Source organism: Callorhinus ursinus, unplaced genomic scaffold, assembly GCF_003265705.2.
Source record: "Callorhinus ursinus isolate GAN/ISIS: 27379988/994484 unplaced genomic scaffold, GSC_fseal_2.0 scaffold40, whole genome shotgun sequence".
In the NCBI taxonomy this organism is placed as follows: Eukaryota; Metazoa; Chordata; class Mammalia; order Carnivora; family Otariidae; genus Callorhinus; species Callorhinus ursinus.
The window spans coordinates 11,747,163-11,770,906 of NW_027397102.1; the positions used below are offsets into that span (position 1 = coordinate 11,747,163).

The following is a 23,744-nucleotide window of genomic DNA, read 5'->3' on the forward strand; positions in this document are numbered from 1 at the left end:
GAAAGAACAGGACAAGGCCACAGGCCAAGATATAAGCAAAACAGATATAAGTAACATGCCTGATAAGGAATTGAAAGTAATGATCGTAAAGATACTGGACTTGAGAAAAGATTAGAAGACATGAGTGAGACTGGTAAAACAGATAAGAAATAACATAGTGGAGATGAAGAACTCAATAAACAAAATGATAACAGGCTTGATGGAATGAACAGCAGGCTGGAAGAAGCAGAGCAACAAATTAATGAACTAGAAAACAGAGTAATGGAAAGTAATCAAGATGAAAAAGAGACAGAAAAAAATTATGTAAAACGAGACTAGACTTAAGGAACTCTGGGACTCCATCAAACATAATAACATTCACTTTACAAGAGTCACAGAAGAGAGAAAAAAGGGGGCAGAAAATTTATTTGAAAAATAATAGCTAAAAAAAATAATTAATAGCTACTTTTCTAATATGGGGTAGGAAACAAATATCCAGATCAAGGAGGTACAGATACCCCCAACAAAATCAACAAAAGCAGATCTATACCAGACATAATGTAATTAAATTGGCAAAATACAGATATTTAAAAAAGTATTTAAAGCATCAAGAAAAAGAAAACGGTTAAATACAAGGGAAAACCCATAAAGCTATCTGGGGATTGTTCAGCAGAAACTTTGCAGGCCATTAGAAAGTTGCATGATATATTCGAGGTGCTACATGGGAAAAATTTGGAGCCAAGAATACTCTATCCAGGAAGGTTATCATTCAGAATAGGAGAGACAGTTTCCAAGACAAACAAAAAACTAAAGGAGTTCATGACCACTAAACCAGCCCTACGAGAAATTTTAAAGGGGACTCTTTGAGTGGAAAGGAAAGACAGATATTGACAGTATGAAGGTAGAAAACACAAAAGTAGTAAAAATGACCATTTCTGTAAAAAGTCAGTCAAGGATGTAAAAAATGACACCACATACCTAAAACGTAGGGAGGAGAGGAGTAAAGAATGGGTTCAAACTAAAATGACCCTCAGTTTAATATAGACTGCTACATGGAGAAGATGTTATATACAAAGCTAATGGTAACTACCCATCAAAAACAAGTGCAAAAAATAAGGAGAAAGAAATCCAAATATATCACTAAAGAAAACCATCAAATCATGAAGGAGAGAAAGACAAGAAAGGACCAGAGAAAATATCCAGAAACAACCACAAAAGCAGTCATAAAATGGTAATAAATAGATCTATCAATAATTACCTTGAATGCAAAGGGACTAAACACTCCAGTTAAAGGACATAGGGTGACAGATGGATAAAAAGACAAGACCCATCTATATGCTGCCTACGACAGACCTATTTTACACCTAAAGACACCTTCAGATCGAAAGTAAGGGGATGGAGAAAAAGTCATCATGCAAATGGCTGTCAAAAGAAAGCCAGATTAGTAATACTTGTAAGAGACACACTAGGCTGTAATACAAAGACTGTAATAAGAGACAAAGAAGGACACTATATAATAATAAAGGGTGCAATCCAACAAGATGATAAAACAATTGTAAATATTCATGCACCCAAATACATAAAACAGTTAATAACAGACAAAATAATCAATAATAATACAATAATAGCAGAGGAATTTAAGCCCCCACTTACATCATTGGGCAGATCATCTAAACAGAAAATCAACAAGGAAACAATGGCTTTGAATGACACACTGGAGCAGATGGACTTAATATATATGAATATATATGATATATTCAGAACATTCCATCCTAAAGCAGAAAATACATTCTTTTCAAGTACACACAGAACATTCTCCAGAATAGATCACATATCAGACCACAAAACAAGCCTCAACAAATTTGAAAAGATGAAGTTATACCAAGCATCTCTTCTAAACACAACATCATAAAACTCTAAGTCAACCACAGGGGAAAAAAATCTTGAAAGATCACAACTACAGGGAGGTTAAATAACATGCTACTAAACAATGAATGGATCAACCAGGAAATAAAAGAAAAAATAGAAAAGTACATGGAAACAAATGTAAATGAAAAGACAGCGGTTCAAAACCTTTGGGATGCAGCAAAAGCTATTCTGAGAGGGCAGTTTAAAGCAATGCAGGCCTACTTCAAGAATCAAAAATATCAAAGGAACAATTTAACCTTATAACTAAACAAGCTAGGAAAAGAACAAACAAAATATAAAACCAGCAGATGGAAAGAAATAATAAAGATCAGAGCAGAAATAAATGATGAAGAACAAAAACAACAGAACAGATTAACAAAATGAGCTGTTTCTTCGAAAAATTAATAAAATTATTAGCCACTAGCCAGACATATCAAGAAAAAAAGAGAAAGGACTGGAATAAATAAAATCACAAATGAGAGAAGAGAAATACCAACCAATACCACAGAAACACAATTACAACAGAATATTATGAAAAACTATATGCCAACAAATTACATAACCTAAAAGAAATGGATAAATTCTTGGAAACATATAACCTGCCAAAACTGAAACAGGAATAAATAGAAAATTGGAACAGAGTGATTACCAGCAACTAAAATTTATTCAGTAATAAAAAAAATCCCGACAAACAAAAGTGTGGGAACAGATGGCTTCACAGGTGATTTCTACCAAACATTTAATGAAGAGTTAATGCCTATTCTTCTCACACTATTTCAAAAAATAGAAAAGGAAAACTTTCAGTTCATGCTATGAGGCCAGTATCACCCTGAGACTAAAATCAGATAAAGATAACACACGCAAAAAAAACTACAGGCCAATTATCTCTGATGAACACGGATGCAAAAATCCCCACAAAATACTAGCAAACCGAACCTAATAACACATTTAAAAAAATCATTCACCACGATCAGATGGGATTTATTTGTGGGATGGAAGGGTGGTTCAATATCTGCAAATCAATCAAACTGATAAAATCACACCAATAAAAGAGAGAATACAAACCATATAATTATTTCAATATACACAGAAAAAGCATTTGATGAAGTACAACATCCATTCATGATAAAAAAAAAACCTCAACAAAGTAGGTCTAAAAGAGACATACCTCAACTTAATAAAAGCCTTATATGAAAAACCCACAGCAAACATCATACTCAATGGTGAAAAACTGAGAGTTTTTCCCCAAAGATCAGGAATAACACAAGGATGTCCACTCTCACCACTTACATTCAACATTGTACTAGAAGTCCTAGCCACAGAAATCAGACAACAAAAAGAAATAAAGGGCATCCAAATCAGTAAGAAGTAAAACTTTCACTATTTGCAGATGACATGATACTATACATGGAAAACCCAAAAGACTGTACCCAAAATTACTAGAACTGATAAATGAATTCAAGAAAGTTGCAGGATACAAAATCAATGTACAGAAATCTGCTGCATTTCTATATACCAATAATGAAGCAGCCAAAAGAAAAATAAGAAAATAGTCCCATTTACAGTTGCACCAAAAACAATAAAATATCTAGGAATAAACTTAACCAAAGGTGTGAAAGATTTATACTCTGAAAACTATAAAACATTGATGAAAGAAAATGAAGACAACACAAACAAATGGAAAGACATTCCATGTTCATGGGTTGGAAGAACAAATATTGTTAAAATGTCTATACTATCCAAAGCATTCTACAGATACAATGTAATCCCAATCAAAATGTCAATAATATTTTTCACAGAAATAAGAATAATCCCAAAATTTGCACAGAACCACAAAAGAACCCAAATAGCCAAAGAAATCCTGAAAAAGAGAAATAAAACTGGAGGTATCACAATTCCAGTTTTTTTTAAATTTTTTATTGTTATGTTAATCACCATATATTACAACATTTGTTTTTGATGGAGTGTTCCATGATTCATTGTTTGTTCATAACACCCAATGCTCCATGCAGAATGTGCCCTCTTTAATACCTATCACCAGGCTAACCCATCCCCCAACCCTCCTCCCCTCTAGAAACCTCAGTTTGTTTTTCAGAGTCCATCATCTCTCATGGTTGTCTCCCCCTCTGACTTACTCCCCTTCATTCTTCCTCTCCTGCTATCCTCTTCTTTTTCTTTTTTCTTAAAATATGTTGCATTATTCGTTCAGAAGTACAGATCTGTGATTCAACAGTCTTACACAATTCACAGCGCTCACCATAGCACATACCCTCCCCAATGTCTATCCCCCAGCCACCCCATCCCTCCCACCCCCAACCACTCCAGTAACACTCAGTTTGTTCCTGAGATTAAGAATTCCTCATATCAGTGAGGTCATATGATACATGTCTTTCTCTGATTGACTTATTTCACTAAGCATAACACCCTCCAGTTCCATCCATGTCGTTGCAAATGGCAAGATCTCATTCCTTTTGATGGCTGCATAATATTCCATTGTGTATATATACCAGTTCTTCTTTATCCATTAATCTGTCGATGGACATCTTGGCTCTTTCCACAGTTTGGCTATTGTGGACATTGCTGCTATAAACATTGGGGTGCACGTACCCCTTCGGGTCCCTACATTTGTATCTTTGGGGTAAATACCCAGTAGTGCAATTGCTGGATCGAATGGTAGCTCTAATTTCAACTGTTTGAGGAACCTGCATACTGTTTTCCAGAGGGGTTGCACAAGCTTGCATTCCCACCAACAGTGTAGGAGGGTTCCCCTTTCTCCACATCCCCGCCAACATCTGTCGTTCCCTGACTTGTTAATTTTAGCCATTCTGACGGGTGTGAGATGGTATCTCATTGAGGTTTTGATTTGGATTTCCCCGATGCCGAGCGATGTTGAGCACTTTTTCATGTGTCTGTTGGCCATTTGGATGTCTTCTTTGGAAAAATGTCTGTTCATATCTTCTGCCCATTTCTTGATTGGATTATTTGTTCTTTGGGTGTTGAGTTTGATAAGTTCTTTATAGATTTTGGATACTAGCCCTTTATCTGATATGTCATTTGCAAATATTTTCTCCCATTCTGTCGGTTGTCTTTTGGTTTTGTGGACTGTTTCTTTTGCTGTGCAAAAGCTTTTTATCTTGATGAAATCCCAATAGTTCATTTTTGCCCTTGCTTCCCTTGCCTTTGGCGATGTTTCTAGGAAGAAGGTGCTGCGGCTGAGGTCGAAGAGGTTGCTACCTGTGTTCTCCTTTAGGATTTGGATGGACTCCTGTCTCACGCTTAGGTCTTTCAACCATTTGGAGTCTATTTTTGTGTGTGGTGTAAGGAAATGGTCCACTTTCATTCTTCTGCATGTGGCTGTCCAATTTTCCCAACACCATTTGTTGAAGAGACTGTCTTTTTTCCATTGGACATTCTTTCCTGCTTTGTCAAAGATAAGTTGACCATAGAGTTGAGGGTCCATTTCTGGGCTCTCGATTCTGTTCCATTGATCTATGTGTCTGTTTTTGTGCCAGTACCATACTGTCTGGAGGATGACAGCTTTGTAATAGAGCTGGAACTCCGGAATTGGGATGCCACCAGCTTTGCTTTTCTTTTTCAATATTCCTCTGGCTATTCGGGGTCTCTTCTGGTTCCATACAAATTTTAGGATTATTTGTTCCATTTCTTTGAAAAAAGTGGATGGTATTTTGATGGGGATTGCACTGAATGTGTAGATTGCTCTAGGTAGCATTGACATCTTCACAATGTTGGTTCTCCCAATCCATGAGCATGGAACGTTTTTCCATTTCTTTGTGTCTTCTTCAATTTCTTTCATGAGTATTTTATAGTTTTCTGAGTACAGCTCCTTTGCCTCTTTGGTTAAATTTATTCCTAGGTATCTTATGGTTTTGGGTGCAATTGTGAATGGGATCGACTCCTTGATTTGTCTCTCTTCTGTCTTGTTGTTGGTGTATAGGAATGCCACTGATTTCTGTGCATTGATTTTATAGCCTGCTACTTGACTGAATTCCTGTATGAGTTCTAGCAGTTTTGGGGTGGAGTCTTTTGGGTTTTCCACATACAGTATCATATCATCTGCAAAGAGTGAGAGTTTGACTTCCTCTTTGCCGATTTGGATGCCTTTGATTTCTTTTTGTTGTCTGATTGCTGTGGCTAGGACTTCTAATACGATGTTGAATAGCAGTGGTGAGAGTGGACATCCCTGCTGCGTTCCTGACCTTAGGGGAAAGCTCTCAGCTTTTCCCCATTGAGAATGATATTCGCTGTAGGTTTTTCGTAGTTGGCTTTTATGATATTGAGGTATGTACCCTCTATCCCTATACTCTGAAGAGTTTTGATCAAGAAAGGATGCTGTACTTTGTCAAATGCTTTTTCTGCATCTATTGAGAGGATCATATGATTCTTGTTCTTTCTTTAGTTAATGTATTGTATCACGTTGATTGATTTGCGGATGTTGAACCAGGCTTGCAGCCCAGGGATAAATCCCACTTGGTCGTGGTGAATAATCCTTTTAATGTACTGTTGGATCCTATTGGCTAGTATTTTGGTGAGAATTTTTGCATCCATGTTCATCAAGGATATTGGTCTGTAATTCCCCTTTTTGATGGGGTCTTTGTCTGGTTTTGGGATCAAAGTAATGCTGGCCTCATAAAATGAATTTGGAAGTTTTCCTTCCATTTCTATTTTTTGGAACAGTTTCAGGAGAATAAGTATTAATTCTTCTTTAAATGTCTGATAGAATTCCCCTGGGAAGCCATCTGGCCCTGGGCTTTTGTTTCTTGGGAGATTTTTGATGACTGCTTCAATTTCCTTAGTGGTTATAGGTTTGCTCAGGTTTTCTATTTCTTCCTGGTTCAATTTTGGTAGTTGATACATCTCTAGGAATGCACCCATTTCTTCCAGGTTATCTAATTTGCTGGCATAGAGTTGCTCATAATACGTTCTTATAATTGTTTGTATTTCTTTGGTGTTGGTTGTGATCTCTCCTCTTTCATTCATGATTTTGTTGATTTGGATCATTTCTCTTTTCTTTTTGATATGTCTGGCCAGGGATTTATCAGTCTTGTTAATTCTTTCAAAGAACCAGCTCCTAGTTTCGTTGATCTGTTCTACTGTTCTTTTGGTTTCTAGTTCATTGATTTCTGCTCTGATCTTTATTATTTCTCTTCTCCTGCTGGGTTTAGGCTTTATTTGCTGTTCTTTCTCCAGCTCCTTTAGGTGTAGGGTTAGGTTGTGTATTTGAGACCTTTCTTGTTTCTTGAGAAAGGCTTGTACTGCTATATACTTTCCTCTTAGGACTGCCTTTGCTGTATCCCAAAGATTTTGAACAGTTGTGTTTTCATTTTCATTGGTTTCCATGAATTTTTTAAATTATTCTTTAATTTCCTGGTTGACCCATTCATTCTTTAGTAGGACGCTCTTTAGCCTCCATGTATTTGAGTTCTTTCCGAAATCGGAAAGAACTCTTGTGATTGAGTTCTAGTTTCAAAGCATTGTGGTCTGAAAATATGCAGGGAATGATCCCAATCTTTTGGTACCGGTTGAGACCTGATTTGTGACCTAGGATGTGATCAATTCTGGAGAATGTTCCATGGGCACTAGAGAAGAATGTGTATTCCGTTGCTTTGGGATGGAATGTTCTGAATATGTCTGTGAAGTCCATTTGATCCAGTGTGTCATTTAAAGTCTTTATTTCCTTGTTGATCTTTTGCTTAGATGATCTGTCCATTTCAGTCAGGGGGTGTTAAAGTCTCCCACTATTATTGTATTGTTGTCAATGTGTTTCTTTGCTTTTGTTATTAATTGCCTTATATAATTGGCTGCTCCCATGTTAGGGGCATAGATATTTACAATTGTTAGATCTTCTTGTTGGATAGACCCTTTAAGTAGGATATAGTGTCCTTCCTCATCTCTTATTACAGTCTTTGTTTTAAAATCTAGTTTGTCTGATATAAGGATTGCCACCCCAGCTTTCTTTTGGTGTTCATTTCCATGGTAAATGGTTTTCCACCCCCTCACTTTCAATGTGGGGGTGTCTTTGGGTCTAAAATGAGTCTCTTGCAGACAGCATATCGATGGGTCTTGTTTTTTAATCCAATCTGATAGCCTGTGTCTTTTGATTGGGGCATTGAGCCCATTTACATTCAGGGTAACTTTTGAAAGGTATGAATTTAGTGCCATTGTATTGCCTGTAAGGTGACTGTTACTGTATGTTGTCTGTGTTCCTTTCTGCTCTTTGCTGCTTTTAGGCTCTCTCTTTGCTTAGAGGACCCCTTTCAATATTTCTTGGAGGGCTGGTTTCGTGTTTGCAAATTCCTTTAGTTTTTGTTTGTCCTGGAAGCTTTTTATCTCTCCTTCTATTTTCAATGACAGCTTAGCTGGATATAGTATTCTTGGCTGCATATTTTTCTCGTTTAGTGCTCTGAAGATATCTTGCCAGTCCTTTCTGGCCTGCCAGGTCTCTGTGGATAGGTCTGTTGCCAATCTAATATTTTTACCATTGTAGGTTACATATCTCTTCTCCCGAGCTGCTTTCAGGATTTTCTCTTTGTCTCTGAGACTCGTAAGTTTTACTATCAGATGTCGGGGTGTTGACCTATTATTATTGATTTTGAGAGGGGTTCTCTGTGCCTCCTGGATTTTGATGCCTGTTTCCTTCCTCACATTAGGGAAGTTCTCTGCTATTATTTGTTCCAATATACCTTCTGCCCCTCTCTCTCTTTTTTCTTCTTCTGGGATCCCAATTATTCTAATGTTGTTTCGTCTTATAGTATTGCTTATCTCTCGAATTCTGCCCTCGTGATCCTGTAGTTGTTTCTCTCTCTTTTTCTCAGCCTCTTTATTTTCCATCCTTTGGCCTTCTATATCACTGATTCTCTCTTCTGCCTTATTTATCCTAGTGGTTAGTGCCCCCATTTTTGATTGCACCTCATTAATAGCCTTTTTGATTTCGACTTGGTTAGATTTTAGTTCTTTTATTTCTCCAGAAAGGGTTTCTGTAATAACTTCCAGGCTTTTTTCAATTCCAGCTAGTACCTTTAAAGTCATGATTCTGAACTCTAGGTCCGACATCGTACTAATGTCCGTATTGAGTAGGTCCCTGGCTGACGGTACTACCTCTTGTTCTTTTTGCTGAGGTGATTTTTTTTGTCTTGTCATTTTGTCCAGAGGAGAATAGATGAATGAGAGAACAAAATGCTAACAGGTTTACAACGTCCCCAGGAAATATACTGTATACAAGTCAGAAAAGACCTGAAACCAGGGGAAAAGAAAGGGAAAGAAAGAAAAAAGAAAGAGGAAAAAAAAGAAAAAAAAGATAAAAACAAGAACAGAATACAAAAAAAGCAGAATATGATCAAATATGATCAGGCTAGTGCACAGATCAGTGCCACACACTAGACTTTGGGCGTATTTTGGTCTGTTAGAAAAAAGTGCCTCCTAAAATTTTAAAGGAAGAAAGACAGATATGTACAAAATCAGCGTTGATACAATGAAGGGATAGAAGATGACTGTAAAGATGAAAATTATAAAAGATTTTATAAACGGACTTGATAAGATAAGAAGTTTGAAAAAAGAAAGAAGAAGATTTAAGAAAAAAAAAGGGAGAGAATGTGATCAGGCTGGAGACTAGAACAGAGCCATACACTAGTGATTTAGGGTATATTTTGATCTGTTAGAAGAAACTGTATCTCAAAATTTTAAAGAGAGAACAACTTATATATATATATATATATGCCAAAAATAAGGGTAACTACTATGAAGGGATAAAATATGACTCTAAAAATGAAAAATAAAAAATTTTTTTTTTTTTAAAAAGAGATTGATAAGATGTTGGTTGAAAAAGAGAAAAAGAAAAATAAAAAAACAGTTAACAAAAATTAAGTCTGATGAACTAATGAATCATGGTAAAAAAAAGCCATGAATTCTATGTGCAGTATTCCCCTAGCACTGGAGTTCTCCCGTTCTCCTTGATCGGTAAACTTGGTCTCGGCTTGCTGGCTGTTCGTGCTGATCTTCTGGGGGAGGGGCCTGTTGCTGGGGTTCCATATGTCTTTGCCGGAGGCTGAATTGCCCCGCCCTTGTCCGTTAGGGCTAAGCAAGCTGCTTGGGTTTGATCTCAGGAGCTTTTGTTCCCTGCAAGCTCTCGGTACAGCCTTGGAGGACCAGGGCAAAAATGGTGGCCTCCCAATCTCCACCCGGAGGAGCTGAGAACTCGGGGCCCCGCTCCTCAGTGCGCCCACAGAGAAAAGCAGTCACTCCCTTGTCCCCGGTCTCCGGCCACTCTCCGCGCTCACCCGGCCTGTGACCAAGCGTTGCTATCTCTGGCACCCGACCCCGTGTGGAGTCTCCAAACCCAGTAGATCCCTGCGGTGCGTTCCCACGCCGCTCCTCCCCGGGAAGGAAGGGGAGTCTCCCCCCTCTGCCGCTTGTTGGGTCCCTGCTGGAGGAGCAGTGGCCCGAATGGGCCACGGATCACAGTTCATGGCAACCCCAAGCTGGGAGCCTGCGCCTCGGCTCTGTCTCTGCAGCTGGCTTCCCCGCTCTGATACCTGGGAGCTCTGGCGCACTCAGGCACCCCCGGTCTTTCTGTGACCCCAAGGGTCCTGAGACCACACTGTCCCGGGAGGATTCCAGCCCCTGCTTAGCCACTGCAGCGACGTCCCTCAGCGGAGCCGACTTCTAACAGTTCCGATTTTGTGCTCCGCGGCTCTAGCACTTGCCAGAAGCGGCCGGCGGAGGCCCCTCCCCCGCTGTCTATCCTCCCGAATATCACCTCGGATTCACTTCTCCGCACGTCCTACCTTCCAGTAAGTGGTCGCTTCTCTGTTCAGAGAGTTGTTGCTACTCTCCTCTTCGATCTCCTGTTGAGTTCGTAGGTGTTCAGAATGGTTTGATCCCTATTCAGCTGAATTCCTGAGACCAGACGAAATCTAGGTCTCCTACTCCTCCGCCATCTTGCTTGGATCTCCACAATTCCAGTTTTTAAGTTATACTACAACGCTGTAGTAATCAAAACAGTATGGTATTGGCACAAAAATAGACGCATAGATCAATGGAACAGAACAGCAAACCCAGAAATAAACCTACAATTATATGGTGAATTAATCAAAAAAGCAGAGGAATATCCAATGGGAAAAAGAGAGTCTTCAATAAATGGGGTTGGGAGAAGTGCATGGTAACATGCAAAATAATGAAACTGGACCACTTTCTTACATCATACACAAAATAAATGGAAAATGGATTAAAGACCTAAATTTGAGACCTGAAACCACAAACATTCTAGACGAGAACACAGGCAGTGACTTCTCTGACATTTGTGGTAACATTTTCCTAGATATGTCTCCTGAGGTAAGGGAAACAAAAACAAAAATGAACTCAAAATAAAAAGCTACTGCACAGTGAAGGGAACAATCAACAAAACTCAAAGGCAGCCTATGGATTGGGAGAAGATATTTGCAAATGACATATCCGATCCAGGGTTAGTATCCAAAATATGTAAAGAATTTATCAAACTCAAGACCCTAAAAACAAATAATCCAGTTAAGAAACAGGCAGAAGTCATGAATATACTTTTCCAAAGAAGACAGAGATGGCCAACAGGCACATGAAAAGATGCTCAACATCACTCACCATCAGGGAAATGCAAATCAAAACCACAATGAGATACCACCTCACGCCTGTCAGAATGGCTAAAATCAACAACACAAGAAACAACAAGTGTTGGCAAGAATGTGGAGAAAAAGGAACCCTCTTGAACTGTTGGTGGTAATGCCTATTGGTGCAGCCACTGTAGAAAACAGTATGGTAGGTTCCTCAAAAAGTTAAAATTAGAACTTCCATAGGACCCAGCAATTGCACTACTGGGTATTTACCCAAAGAATACAAAAACACTAATTCAAAGGAATACATGCACCACAATGTTTATAGCATCATTATTTTCAATAGCTAAAATACGGAAGCAGCACAAGTGTACATCAATTGTAAATAGATAAAGAAGAAGTGGTATGTATGTATACACACAATGAAATATTATTCAGCCAGTAAAAGAAACGAAATAATGACAATTGCATGACAACTGCAACGACATGGATGGAATTAGAGACTATAATGCTAAGTGAAATAAGTCAGAGAAAGACAAATACCATATGATTTCACGCATATATGGAATTTATGAAACAGAAGAGACAAGCAAAGGGAAAGAGAGACAAGGTAAGAAATAGACTGTTAACTAAAGAGAACAAACTGATGGTTACCAGAAGGGAGGTGGGGGGGATGGGTGAAATATGTGATGGAGATTAAGGAGTGCAATTGTTGTGATGAGCACTAGATGATGTATGGAATTGACAAATCATAATACTGTACACCGGAAACAAATAGAACACTGTATGTTAACTATCAGGAATTAAAATAAAAAATAAGAAAAGATGAATGGTGTGACTTAGATCTTGTTTAATTTGTTGAGACTTCTTTTGTGACCTGATATTTGATCTGTAGTGGAGAGTATTCCATGTACACTTGAATATATATTCTGCTGTTTTAGGATGGGATGTTCTGAATATACCTGTTAAATTCACCTTGTCCAGTGTGTCATTGTTTCCATGCTGATTTTCTGTTTGGATGATCTGTCCATTGATGTTAAGTAGGGTGTTTAAGTTCTCTACTATTATCGTATTACTACCCATTAATTCCTTTACGTTTGTTATTAACTGTTTAATGTATTTGGGTGCTACCATGTTGGGTGCATGAATACTTATAACTGTTATATCTTCTTGTTGGATTGTCCCCTTTATTATTATATAATGTCCTCGTCTCTTGTTACAGTCTAGTTTGTCTAAGTACTGCTAGTCTGGCTTCCTTTTGACATCCCTTTGCTGGGTGTTTCTCTATCCCCTCACTTTTAACTGCAGTTTCAGTAAAGACCATGACAGCATCCTGGATTTTGACCTCTCCCCAACAGTAATGAGACACTGGGGTGGTGTCAGGGGAGGCCTAATCGAGAGTCAGGACTCCCACCACTGCCTGAGTAATGAAACCATACCCCTCTCCCATCCTGTCAATGAAGACCATGTGAGGAGCAGTAACAAGGCACTCCTATGCTCTTCCTAGCCAGGGTGGAAATCAGTGGAGGCCTACTAGACAGCCTACACTATAATCACTCTGCAGTAATGAGGAAGTTCTCCAACCTCTAGGTGCCGGCAGAGGGCAAGTGGGGAACTGCTACCTCCCTGGCTAACAAGATGGCACCTCCTTTCCCCACCAGAGCAGTATCAGAGGAGGTCTGCTAAAACAGAATAAGATCCAAGTCCCACTATATAATAATAAAAATGCCCAGGTATCAATCCAAAACTATTCATTATGTCAAGAAATAGGAAAACCTCAACTTGACTGAAAAAAGACAATCAACATATGCCAACATGACACAGCTGTTGGAGTTAAGATTTAATGGAGCCATCATAAAAATGCATTAGTGAGCAATTATAAACCCGCTGGAAACAAATGAAATGACAATCTCCAGAAAGAAAGAGAAAGCCTCAGCACATAGGAGATTTAAAGGGCAACCAAATGGAAATTTTTAAACTGGAAAATACAATAATTAAATTTTAAAAAACCCTCAGTAGATGGGTTCAACAGAATGGAATGGAGAAAGGGAAGAATCAGTGACCCTGAAAGTAGAACCATGGAAATGATACAATACGAAATGAAAGAAAATAGCCTATATAAAAATGAACTGAAACACATGTAGTTTGGGCTCTTCATAAAAATGAGCAGAAACACACATAGTTTGGGCTCTTCTTGCTCTCTGTACTAGCTTATTATTGTTACTCCTTTGGTTATATTCCTTTGCCTAATCCATTGTCCCCAGCATGATGTATTCCTCTTAATAGGTATAATAAATATTTTTTTCATTATGTTATGTAAGTCACCATTAGTTTTTGATGTAGTGTTCCATGACTCATTGTTTGCATATAATAAATACTTTTGAATTAAAAAAAGGAACAGAGCTTCAGAGACATGTGGAACCATAATGAAAGTTCTAATATTCATGTCACATGAGTCCCAGAAGAGGAGAAAGAGGATAAGGCTGAAAAGTATTCAGAGAAAAAAAGGATGAACATTTCCTGAATTTGGCAAAAGATATAAACCTGCAAATTCAAGAGGCTACATAAATGTCAAATAGAATAATTCCAAAGAAATCTATGTCAAGACACATCATATTAAAACTTCAAAATTAAAGACTAAGAAAAATCTTGAAAGCAACCTGGGCGGAAGGGAGCACATTACCTACAGGGGAAAACAATTCAAACAGAAGACTTCTCATTAGAAACCATGGAGGCCAGAAAGAAGTACAGCTTATCATGGACTACTACTCAGCAATAAACAGGAATGTACAATTGATACATGCAACAAGTTGGGTGAATCTTAATTATACTGAGAAAAAAACAACAAAAACTCAAAAGATTACCTACTGTTTTAAATAAAAAAAGAAAAAAATTAAAAAAGAAAAAAAGATTACCTATTATAAGATTCATTCTATATGACATTGTCAAAATAACAAAATTACTGAGATAGAAAACAGATTAGTGGCTGCCAGGGATTAGGTAGCTAGTGTGGGGAGGGAGGGATATAGCTATGGCTATAAATGGGCAATACAAGGGATCCTTGTGGTGATGGTCGTAAGAATCTATACATGTGATAAAATCACATATGCACATTAGAACAATGTCAAACTCCTGGTTTTGACATTGTACTATAATTTGGTAAAATATAACTACTGGAAGAAACTGGGTGAAGGGTACATGGGACTTCTCTGTACTATCTCTGCAAATATCTATGAATCTATAACTGCAAATAAAAAAAAAACTATACACGTTGACCCAATAATTCCAAAGAAGTTTTTAAAAAATAATGGAATTTCACAAATATTTATTAAGCTTTTTTTTATAGGACTGTGTAGTAAAAATTTCCAAAACTCTTTATCTCAACAGCATGGGATTAAATAAAAATGGTATACCCACAATCACTGAAAATATCGACATGCAGAAAGATTTTTGTTGTATTGTCTTTAAAAAGCAGATTATAAAACAATATATAAAATAGTATTGCGTATTTATGGAAATATATATATATACACATATAAAAAACAAGATAAAGAAACACACACCAAGTGTTTATCATCTATGGGTAGAAGGATTATAGTAATTTTACTTTTTCTATATCTTTCAAACTGTCAATAGTGAGTATGTATTATTAGACTGGGCATACAAAAATATTTCACACAGAAAAATAAAATAAAATAAATTTATAAAAAAAGTTTACAAAAATATTCACTAACATAAAATAAATGTAATTTAGAAAACCAAAGATGAGTGTAGTTTTATTTTATATCTAAGATACTAACACAGATAAAAAAACATGAAAAAAAACCAGTTAAGGTAATAGGGAAAAATAATGGTAACTGTCATGGTAAAAATTTACTTAATTCACAAATCACTATATAAGGTAGAAAACCATCAGTGAGCTACTTTTCAAACTGAAATTTAGGATTACAGCAATAAGGGACAAGTTTTCTTCACTCTTCCTGCTGGCAACAAGCTCCCAATTCTCTGTTTAACTACATTTCTGACATCTTTTAGTAAGTAGAAGTTCTACACTTGAAGACATAGTCATGTTTTCATTGACCATGCCAAACCAGATTAGTCTTCTGCTTCTAATTCATGTAACAGTTTGAATAAAACAATATAAATTTACAGAATTTTAAAAATCTAGCTAATGACATTGTTGCTGCCCTCCTATGAATCTACAGTCCACTGTTTTTTGGTACTGATCTTGTGGTACTTTCATATTCTGGCTCTTACAGCTACTTTTGTGTTTGTCTTATCTGTCCCAGTAGATTGAGTCCCCTAAGGTCAGGCCTCTGTCATACTGATCTTTACCTATCCTGAAATGTCTAGCAGAATACACTGCACACAGTTAATACTGTCTTGTTCTATTAGATGTGCAATAAGATTATGAACATTTCAAATCAGGCATGCCACCCTCTGCTTTTTGTAATCACTACAGTACACAGTTTAGGTCTAGGCATAATGATACCCAATGTATCCTTGCTGATTTCTACTCAGTGAAACACCTTTAAGAAATATATTCTACAAGCATGGTATCTGACGGTGTTAGAGACAGAAATTTTGATACATATTGGTAAAAGAACATAAAGTAGTACCTAACTTTAGACTCATAAAAAAACAGGATTTACATATGGTAGAAGTTCATAAACTGGATTAAGAATTCTAAGGAAAAGCAAAGAAGAAAACTAGCAGTAGAGAAAATAAATTTTGTGAAAGTATATTCCTAATAAGCTTAAGTAAAATTACAGAAAGAACTGGAAAGTCACAGAAATTCTTTCACTGGAGGGTTTATAAATTGTGCCTATGAAGAGTTAGCCACAAACATGATTAGAAGCAAGGGGAAGGTATAAAATGACTTACTGTATGAACATAAAGCGTGTGAACAAATAGTGTGAATAAAAAAATATATGGCAAAACTATAAACAGAACCCAGGCAACTTTATCAATGGCTGCCCCCCTTTACTTCCTCAACAAGTACACAAGATGACTAGATTCTACTGTGCTTACATGTGCCTTTCATGCATGTCATTGTTGAAGGACACAACTCAATGACTCGAACAGCAAAAGTTCCTGGTTCCTCTCCTGGCACTGTCAAAATGGAAATCTAAAAAGTGGAAACAAAATATTAGACATAGCTGGTAGATCTTATTTTCATTCTTCTATCATTAGAGTGCAGTTTACCTTCAAACTGAGTGTCTTTTCTCAAACTCCACTGATGTTTGAAAAAATTTAACTTGTAAGGGTTTAATTTAGAACAGAATTTGAAACATGGAACATGAACATGTGTCCGAACATCAAATTTCTGCTTTATATACTTATATATCATATACATTGCATTCATATAATTCATAGACAATGAATATTTCAAATATCTTTAATATTTAATTCTTCATTTATTTTCAAAGGATTCAATTATGACTTATTATTTCTGAATTATATACACTTCACTATTTGAAAACAGATCATATTAAATCAAGTTTGATTATTCATAATGGCTGAAAGCAGATATAGAGTACTAAAATTTAAAAATGTTACAAATCCCAAAGATATTGAAATAAGCAAAGTAATTGGTCAACATATACCAAAGTACAGCTGAACATATACCAAAATGTTTCAAAATAAAGGTCTTCAAATTAATTTAAGGACTCCATTAATAAAATTAGAAACCCAGAATTTAGAGTAAAGTGGAAAATTATTTTTAAGTAATGTTTATTGATATGCAGTATGCTGATATGCTATAGGCACTACTAATATATTACATGGCTTTATACTTACAACTTTAAATGACCATCAGGTCAATGTTTCTCTATAAAACCAAAAGTTTCAATATGAATTCTCAATAATCTTCAATCTGAGGAAACTATACCCTCTCATATATAAAATACTTGCCAAAAGGTAAGGCCCTATTTATACTTTTATCTGTAGGCACTAAATGCCTAGATTTTGACTGGTGATGTCATATTGATAGTCCACATAGGAAATGCCTACAAGTTTTCAAAACAGAAATTCTTTTAATAACCCTGACTATTCTACTATCATATTCCTCATAAGTCCATTTTGGGGTTTAATATGTCTCAAAAACTGTGTTCTCCATATTCCTCTTAACTCCCTTTTGCTACTGGCTATCCATGATACAAAATGTTGTACCTTAAAGAGAGAGGAACCACTAAAACATGTATCTAATGTTGTACAATAATTATCAAATGATTATAACTAAAAACATGTGCATAACCAGAAAGGTATCTTAGGGACTGCACCAACATGGAAGTGCAGGCATACCACATTTTATTGCACTTCACTCTACTGCACTTTGCAAATACTACATTTTTTTTTTTTTTTTTTTAACAAATGAAGGTTTGTGGCAACCTTGCATTGAGCAAGTCTATTGTTTTTTTCCAACAGGATTTTGCTTACTTCATGTCTCTATGTCACATTTCGGTAATTCTCACAATATTTCAAACTTTTTCATTATTATATTTGTTATGGTGATCTGGGATCAGTGATCTTTGATGTTACTATTGTAATTGTTTAGGGGCTCCATGAACTGTGCCCATATAGAATAGCAAATTTAATTGATAAATGTTTTGTGTGCTCTGACTGTTCCACCAACCAACCATTCCCCAGTCTCTACCCTCTCCTTGGGCCTCACTATTCCCTGAGACACAATGATATTGAAATTAGGCAAATTAATAACACTATAATGGCCTCTAAGTGCTCAAATGAAAGGAAGAGTCACACCTCTCTCATTCTAAATCAAAAGCTAGAAAAAATTAAGCTTAGTGAGAAAGGCGCATTGAAAGCTGAGACAGGCCAAAAGCCAGGCATCTTGTGCCAGTTAGCCAAGTTGTAAATGCAGAGGAAAATTTCTTGAAGGAAATTAAAAGTGCTACTCCAGTGAACATGAGAATGATAAGAAAGGGAAACAGCCATATTGCTGACACGGAGAAAGTTTCAGTGGTCTGGATCAAACAGATCTGGATCAAAACAGATAAAGCTAAAACATTCCCTAAGCCAAAACCTAATCCAGAGCAAGGCCCTAACTCTTTTTAATTCTATGAAGGCTGAGAGAGGTGAGAAAGTTACAGAAAAGTTTGAAGCCTAGCCAGGGTTGGTTCACAAGGTTTAAGGAAAGAAGCCATCTCCATAAAGAAGTGCAAGGTGAAATAGCAAATACTGATATAGAAGCTTCAACAAGTCATCCAGAAAATGTAGCTAAGATAATTCATGAAGGTGGCTACAGTAAAGTACAAATTTTCCAGGTAGATTAAACAGTCTTCTATTGGAAGATGTCATCTAGGGCTTTCATAGCGAGAGAGAAGTCAAGACCTGGCTTCAAAGTTTCAAAGGACAGGCTGACTTTAAAGGCTAATGTAGCTGGTGACTTTAAGTTGAAGCCAATGCTCATTTACCATTACAATAATCCTAGGGCCTTTAAGAATTATGTTAAATCTACTCTCCCTGTGCTCTGTAAAAGGAATAAAGCCTGGATGACACAACATGGTTTACTGAGTATTTTAAGCCCACTGTTGAGACCTACTGCTCAGAAAAGATTGCTTTTAAAATATGAATGCTCATTGACAGTGAACCTGGTCACTCAAGAGTTCTGATGAAGATGTACAAGATTAATGTTGTTCTCATGCCTGATAACACAACATACTTTCTGCAGTTTATGGATCTAGGAGTAATTTTGACTTTGCCATAGACTGTGATTCCTCTGATGGATCTGGGCAAAGTAACTGGAAAACCCTCTGCAAAGAATGCACCATTCTAGATGCCATTGAGAACACTCATGATTAATGGGAAGAGGTAATATCAAAATTAATAGTTTGGAGGAAGTTGGTTCCAACCCTCAGGAATGACCTTGACGGGTTCAAGACTTAAGTGGAGGAAGTAACTGCAGATGTGGTGGAAATAGCAAGACAACTAGAATTAGAAGTGAAGCTTGAAGAAAGGACTACATGGCTGCAATCTCATGATAAAACTTTAATAAATGAGGAGTTGCTTCTCATGGATGAGCAAAGAAAAGTGTTTCTTGAGATGGAATCTACTTCTGACAATGATGCTGTGAAGATTGTTGAAATGACAACCAAGAATTTAGATATGACATAAACTTAGTTGATAAAACAAAACAGATTTTGATGGGACTGACTCCCAATTTTCAAAGAATTTCTCCTGTGGGTAAAATGCCATCCAAAAGCATTGTATGCCAGAGAAACCACTCATGAAAGAAGAGTTAAATGATGCAGAAAAGATTATTGTCTTATTTTAAGAAATTGTCATAGTCACCCAAACCTTTAATAACCACCACCCTGATCAGTCAGCAGCCATCAACATCAAGGAAAGACCCTCCATGAGCAGAAAAGATTAGAATTCATTGAAAGCTCAGAAGATGGTTAGCAGTGTTTAGAAATAAAGCATTTAATTAAGGTAAGTACATTTTTTTATACATAATGCTATACTGCATACTTAATAAACTACAGTGTAGTGTAAACATAACTTTTATATGCACTGGGAAACCAAAAAAATCATTTGACTTGCTTTACTGTGACATTCGCTTTACTGCGGTAGTCTGGAACTACTCACAATATCTCTGAGGTATGCCTGTATTTCTTTTGTTTCCTACAACCATCATGTCTAATTTTTAAAAATTTAAATATAGTCAGTAATCCCCTACCCCAGTACCTTCTGTGTCCTGAACTGAGAAGGTACTGTCTTAAATCTCATAGAGATTAATAAAAGCCATCAAAAGGGAATTTCCTCAATCCTCTAATACCACTTTCATAAAATTTATCTAAACTTATACCTATTCTTTCCTCTTTTTAAGTCTCATTATATATGCTTCAAAAATTTAAAAAGAGGAAAAACCCATGCAGGAAACAAAGAAAAGCATACCAAATGTATATTTTAGACTGATCACTCTGATAGCTCTGTGGAGGATGGATCTGAAGGAGACAAGATGAAAGGCAGAACAAGTTAGAAGGCAGAAATGAGGTCCAAAACCAGAGCAGTGAGAATAAGGACTAAAAGGAAAAGCAGATTGTAGCAACTTCTAGAAAGTACAATGAGAGGACCTGGAGGCTCAGGAGATACCAGAGATGGGAGGAAGTTGTTGTTAGTTGGAAGGATGTCAATGCTTTTCATCAAGGTAGGGAGCACTGGATGAGTAGTTTTGAGAAGGAAGATGGTGAGTTCAGCTCAGAGTATGTTCAGTTTGAGGGGCCTTTGAGATAGATGTCCAGCAGGAAGTTTGGCCAACATTCCTGAGAGATATAGAAATGGCTGTCACCAACATTTATGCAGAGTTAGAACCATGAGAGTATATGGAATCAAGCAGCAAGTGTGCACAGAACAAGAGATAATGTGGGCTGAAACAAGAACCCTGAGGAGCCCCAACATTTAAGAGGACAGAGCCCACAAAAGAAGCAGAGAGGGAATATTCAGAGTTATGAGGAGAACCAGGAGAGCAGTGTCATGGAAGTCAAAAAAGAGAATAATCAACATTGCTAAATGTACCAAAAAAGAAAAAAACCAAAAAAATGTTCTGTGGTCCTGACCATTATAAAGTTATTAATAAACTTAGCAAGAAAAATTGTGGTAGAAATGTGGAGATAGAAGCTGGGTCTAGAAATGAATGAGAGGTAAGGGGATGGAGGCAGCAAGTATAGATACTGTCTTAAAAATGCTGACAAGAACAGGTGAGAGATGGGATACATTTAGAGATGGGGGCAAAGTCAAAGGATAATTTTTTTTGTTTCTTGTTTTTGTCTTTTTTAGTTTTGGAACAGAAAATGCTAGTACATGTGTATAGGTTTGAGGGGAAGGTGCCAATAGCAGGGAAAGCCTGAAGACAGAGGAGAGAGAGCAAGCATACAGGGTGGGTGGGTGGGTGGGGTGTGTGTGTGTGTGTGTACGTACGTACATACGTACGTGCACGAGAGCCAATAGCATTTGTGAAAAGGGCTGCTGGCCTTGGACAAGGAGGGGAGCCCCCTCATTAGTCTCTGTACTTGTGCATTAGTTGTGAGTGCTGGGGTAGGGGCTCCAGGGTCACTGTGCTTAGTAGGTGGCCTTGCTTTTCTTGGTGAAGCAGGGGGTGAGGTGAAAGAGCTAACAGAGAGAAGGGTGGGTAAAATAGTAAAGATTTGGATGAGGCAATGAGGGGAAAGGGAGAGGGAGCTATCTGAGGCCAGTGGAAAAACTAACTGGTAGTAGGCAGAGGGTCCAGATGAATGAGGTTGGCAACTCCAGCTCTGTGGCTGTGCCAATCTGTCTGGTTGTGTGGTTTTCTCAAGTATCCCTCTGTAATCCAGATGTAGATTATAGCCTCATCCAGGTACAGGATTTTCCTCTGTGGGTGCAGTAGAGCGTGGCTACATGGGAATTGAAGGTATTGGGGGAAGGGCAGTTCAGAAGATAAACCATGGGGTCTAGGACATGGAAAAGGAAGAGGGCAGAAGGAAGCTGGTAAACTGGGAGGAGAAAGAGGGGACAAGGAACTGTAGGTCTCTTAACAGATCAATGAGCAGACTGGGTGAGGGTAAGAGAATGGAAGAGCTGAAAGGATAGGGGCAGATTAATGCTACTGTATACCCATAACCTCCAGACTCAACTGGGCCACTGATGCTGTGCAGCCATCTGACCATGAGATAGGTCATTCTCCAACTCCTCACAGTTATTACTGTATATCCTTCCTTGAGCTGTGACCTGTTAAGCACTCTTATACCCTCACTGTCAGGAGATGACCTCACTTTGTAATTTAAAGAGTAAATGGAGGGGCTCCAGGGTGGCTCAGTCAGTTAAGTGTCTGCCTTTGGCTCGGGTCCTAATCCCAGGGTCTTGGGACGGAGCCCTGAGTCAGGCTCCCTGCTCAGCAGGTAGTCTGCTTCTCCCTCTCCCTCTGCCCCTCCCCTGCTCGTGCTCTCTCTCTCGCTCACTCTCAAATAAATAAATAAAATCTTAAAAAAAAAAAAGTGAATGGATCCTATCAGATGGGAACTCCCGAGACCTACAAACAGTCCTGCATTCACCCTCTTATTTCAAGATGCCTCACATCCCATCTAAGGGCAATGCTTTTTACCTGTTCTCTGAATCCCATCCTCCCCAGCCTTTACCTGGACCTTGCTGCATTGTCTTCCTTTTCTCCAGCATATCTTCAACCTTTCCTTCCCTCTCTACTATCTCCAGCATCAGCTGAAATATACACAATCTTTTAAAGAAAAGAAAAGCCCTCTTCACTTCCACATCTCTTCAGGAATCACTTCCTCTTTCCTACTCTTTGCAGCTCAGCTTCTACAGAATTGTCTCTATTTTCTCTCTTCACTTTAATGCCTCCCTGTCATTCTTCAACATACTCACAAAGCTTATAGTTTACTGGAAGATACAGACAAGTTAACTGGTAATTATAGGACAGTGTGATGAGCATTACAATAGCTGCTATACCAGTCCTTGCTCACACTTGCCATGCTTAACTTAAATAGCTACTATTTATCTGTCTATATCTGTATCTTCCAGACTGCAAGCTATAAGGGCAGAGATGCTATCATGGTTAGCACTGTCTTCAGATCTCAGCACACTGGATGGCATGTAAAAGACACTCATTGTTTACTGAATAATCATTCAGTATTTATTAATTAAAGTATTTATGCTCATATGCATAGCAAACATTTGTTTTATATATCAGAAAGCTTCTAACTTAAGGAATGTTTGGAACCTATTTTTAGCAGTAGCATATAGAAAAGGTCTGAGAGTCATACTAAGTAAACTGATTTTATCAGTCACTGTGTAATCAGAAGAAGGGGCATACTTCTTGGAATTTAAGAGTTCAGACTGAGGAAAAACCATAGGCATAAAGACATTCCTATAGAATTGGCAGTGAGGAGAAGGAAGAGAGTACTGAAAGGAACAATGGTGATGAGGAAACATTAGAACCAGAAATGTGTGCGGTACTCATTCACACCAGGCCTAATGGTAAGCTTACCACCACTGTTCTAGGGTTGGTTACCATAAAGCCTTTCCTTCAAGAGTTTTAAATGTATTCCCTGGGGATTCTCTTTTTTTCCCCATAACAATATATTTTCAATTACATAGAATAACTCAAAAATTAGGATTTAGTCCAATTTCCATAGAATAAAAATATTATATAAGATGTAATTATTTGTCCTGCTGGAAGGAAATCTTTAAGAAACCAAAATTATTACAGAACTGACATTATGTATTTTTTAAAAAATGCATTAA

General features: G+C 37.5%; 1 protein-coding gene across 5 annotated transcripts in view; it reads right to left on the reverse strand.

Annotated features, from left to right (window-relative positions):
* Positions 1-23,744, reverse strand: part of CHM (CHM Rab escort protein) — a 208,851-nt gene that overhangs the window by 44,823 nt on the left and 140,284 nt on the right. For 4 of the 5 annotated variants that reach the window (XM_025878809.2, XM_025878733.2, XM_073880936.1 and 1 more), the window contains exon 12: positions 16,518-16,614. In XM_025878809.2, coding sequence (XP_025734594.1) covers positions 16,518-16,614 — 97 coding nt within the window. Of the gene's footprint in view, positions 1-10,688; positions 10,888-16,517; positions 16,615-23,744 lie in introns of all 5 variants that reach the window. The other variant, XR_012374805.1, reaches the window with a different exon arrangement.